The sequence below is a fragment of the Halyomorpha halys genome, unplaced genomic scaffold, assembly GCF_000696795.3.
Source record: "Halyomorpha halys isolate HHAL.00 unplaced genomic scaffold, Hhal_1.1 Scaffold2.1, whole genome shotgun sequence".
Classification (NCBI taxonomy): domain Eukaryota; kingdom Metazoa; phylum Arthropoda; class Insecta; order Hemiptera; family Pentatomidae; genus Halyomorpha; species Halyomorpha halys.
The window spans coordinates 386,212-389,753 of NW_027111560.1; the positions used below are offsets into that span (position 1 = coordinate 386,212).

General features: G+C 29.7%; 1 protein-coding gene across 1 annotated transcript in view; it reads right to left on the reverse strand.

Annotated features, from left to right (window-relative positions):
- The window catches only part of LOC106680502 (uncharacterized), a 52,759-nt gene extending 49,466 nt beyond the window's left edge, over positions 1 to 3,293 (reverse strand). The window contains exon 1 of the mRNA XM_014420297.3: positions 3,096 to 3,293. Coding sequence (XP_014275783.1) covers positions 3,096 to 3,215 — 120 coding nt within the window. The 5' untranslated portion in view covers positions 3,216 to 3,293. The remainder of the gene's footprint in view (positions 1 to 3,095) is intronic.
- Between the last annotated feature and the right edge of the window lie 249 nt (positions 3,294 to 3,542).

Sequence of the window (3,542 nt, forward strand, 5' to 3'; positions counted from 1 at the left end):
TTTTATGTGCTAAAAAATCTGAAATATGTGCTAATAAATTGTCAAATATTTAAAAAAATATGTATTTATAAATTATGTATTATTCAACAATACAAATTACTAATTAATTAGTAATTTTATAACTTAAAAAAAGCTACATAAATATGTATTTATTATATATTATATGAATAATATTTTAAATAAATTATGTTAAAATATGTACAAAAAAATGTACTAAGAGAAAACATAGCTGTTCAATAACAAGACATTAGTTAGTAATTATTATTAAACTAATTGATTAATAATTACTCAGAATGAATTATGAACAAAGTATAAATGGAAATAAAGAATAATCCTTATTAAAAAGAAAAAGAAAAAGAAAAAAAAAACTTTAGAAAAATATTTAAAACTTTGAAAGAAATCAATTATTCAGCAGGGTCAGTTACAAAATTATTGCAGATTAAATGTATTTTTAAATTTTCAAATAAAAATCTTTGTCGGTTTGACCGCAGAATGGACTTGTACCGGCTCAAAGATCTTTCAACATCTACTGATGTTATAGGGGCATACTTAAATGAAGCTATTTCCATTGCATCTAGTTCGGTATTCTGCATCACCTGGGCGGCTGTGCTATCATTTGTTATAATAAGGAATAAGACCCTTGCTCCTTTTAATTGATTCTGAGAAATTCTCTATGTAATTTATTATTGCCACTGCTTTTAATTGGTGTTCAAAGATGAAGATATAGAATTTGTACCCACTATTTATGATAAATAATAAATTTCACTTTTAAGTTTCTTGCGTTCTTTTGAATTTTACGTTGTTGCTGCGAAAAATGTATTTACAATTGAACAAATAATTTAAGGAACTATATGATTCAGGACAAAATACTTAAACATATGTTAAAAATAACAAATATTTCAGAAAATATGTGATTTATAACAAAATATGTAAAAAAAGGTCGAATATTTAAAAATATGTGAAATACAAATGGCTTCTTTTGGTCAGAAATGTCTTGAAACATCTTTAGTTAGTAAGGAATCGAAGATATCATGGTCAGGTAAAAATATGTGAAAACATAAAAATCCTATCCCTAGTCATAAACAATATTCCAATGGTTTACTTTACAATATTCAGTTTTATATCTATTTGGTTTTGTCGATTTATCTGATCTGTTGTTTATTTATCGTGTCGTACTATAGAGCCGATGACCTATCCTGCTATAAACATTAGTTATAACTTTAATTATATTATTTCAATTTCTTGAGACAAGGTAATTATTTATTAAATAAATCAAAACTTGTATCCTTTTTTCAGTTGATGTAACTTATTTAATTGTGCCAACGTTTCGGCTAGAGTTTCTAGCCTTCATCAGGGCTAAGAACAGAACAAGATAACAACCACAATAAGTATAGAAAATAAAAAAGAAAATATAAACAGAATAATTTTACAGAATGGAATTGATAAAATAAAGTGATGAGAGAAGTGGAAAATAAAATGTATACATAGGTAATTGTAACAATAACAATAATACAATAAGTAGGTAAAATAACATAATTAAGGAAATAAAATAAAAATGAAGTTATATAATGCTAAGAGGTAAGAATACATTAGTTATTAATAATTTAAAAATTGAAATATGGAAAGAAAAAGAAAATTGAAAGAAAGAAAACATGTGTAACCATAATTGATAAAGAGGCAAAATATAAGTATAGTTTAACAAAAGAAATTAATAGAATGAAAAAAAAAATATTTCGAAAAATTAGAGAATTCGTATTTTCACTAATTTTCAGGTATATTGAATTAAGGAATAAGTGCAAAGCACAGCTTAAACTTCAGACATTAGTAAATATTGCGAACACTAATACTTAATCCATAAGTTAATTCTACAAACCATGAACTTATGTTTAAAAAAATGGCAAATATTTCCAGCCCTGTTGAATTATGAGCATCAGAAGAGGATACTAATACTAGGAGAGGCGGATTATGTATTATTCAACAATATAAATTACTAATTAATTAATAATTTTATAACTTAAAAAAAGCTACATAAATATGTATTTATTATATATTATATGAATAATATTTTAAAGAAATTATGTTAAAATATGTACAAAAAAATGTACTTAGAGAAAACATAGCTGTTCAATAACAAGATATTAATTTACTTGACGAAATTTTGCTTTGTTTAGTGTTAGTCCATAGTTCAAGTTGTGTCAACATAATTTCTGAACAGGGTAGATTTAAAAAATATCACAGAGGAAAACATATTTTTGTGAGGTTTCAGTTTGAGGGTGCATTCAAACCAGAGAAACAAAATACTATCGTAGTCATATTTGGTATCATGGTTGTTCTACATAAACCTAGAGCGAAATAGATGGATAAGTAAAGAGAAAAATGAAATTTCTTTAGTGTTATCTCAAAATTTTCACACATACTTTTGTGATGTTTCGGTTTCGAGTGCTTTCAAACCAGAAAACAAGAGAAAACTAACTGACAGACTTACAGCTATTTTACACAAACCTAGAACAAAGGATACATCTAATCCATATTTATTCTATAAGTGAGGAGGAAAAAAAAAATTTCTTTGGAAAGGGCAAAATCGTCTTTGAGGGGTTGAAGACTCCAACTAGTGTTATCTCTAAATTTGCATACATTGGTAGAGTTTCAGTATCAGCTTGGATGTACTAGAAAAAAATTCTATAGGACTTTTAGATATCCTAAATACACCAAAAACAAATTAGATGAATCCATTTTTTATTCTGTAAGTTTAGTTTTGGGAAGATGGGCGACTGCTAGTGTCCCTTATTTCTAAATTTGCACTTATTCAGTTTCGAGGTGCTTTCAAAGAAGAAAACAAGGGAAAAATACTGACGGACTTACAGCTCTTTCTTGTATACGTGAGGAGGGTGACAAAGTTTCTTTGGTAGATGTGTAGTGTTTTTTGCACACATTAAATCAAGTAAAGTTTGTTTTTTTTTTAATCATACGAAACCTATATACTCCCGGTAATATTTGTTACAGACACCTTCTGGCTTAATCCGACAGAAATAAAACTGAATAAACGCGTATAAGAATATATCCATTAAATAAATTAATTGTAAAGATGTATTTACCTGTTTGTGGCGGTGCGCGGTGGGCTGTAGTACCGAAGTGGGGGCCTCTCCTTGAGGATAGGGGGGCGGGAGTGCAGACACCGCGGCGAAGTAGAGGACGACCAGGAGTACGAGGTTCATTTCCCTGTGAGAGGCATCCCGGGAGCACTTGGACGGAGGATGCCTGAGGAGGTACTGAGGCAAAGTAGTGAGGTTGAGGGGCCCCCTCCCCTTGGCCCTTTGATCTCGCCGACACTGCTTGTTAAGGCGGCAGGTGATTCTAGTCAGCTAGATAGTTTATCTAGAGGTCGGACAAAAACAATCATAGCAAATGAGAGCGCTGTAATTTTTTGTCTGCTATTATTTTATATCTTTCACCGCCTAGTTCTACTCCACCGCTTCCTAAATTATAGCCCAGGGAGAAAAGGAACATTTGTAAATATGTAAATCCCTCCCCTTTCGGCTCCC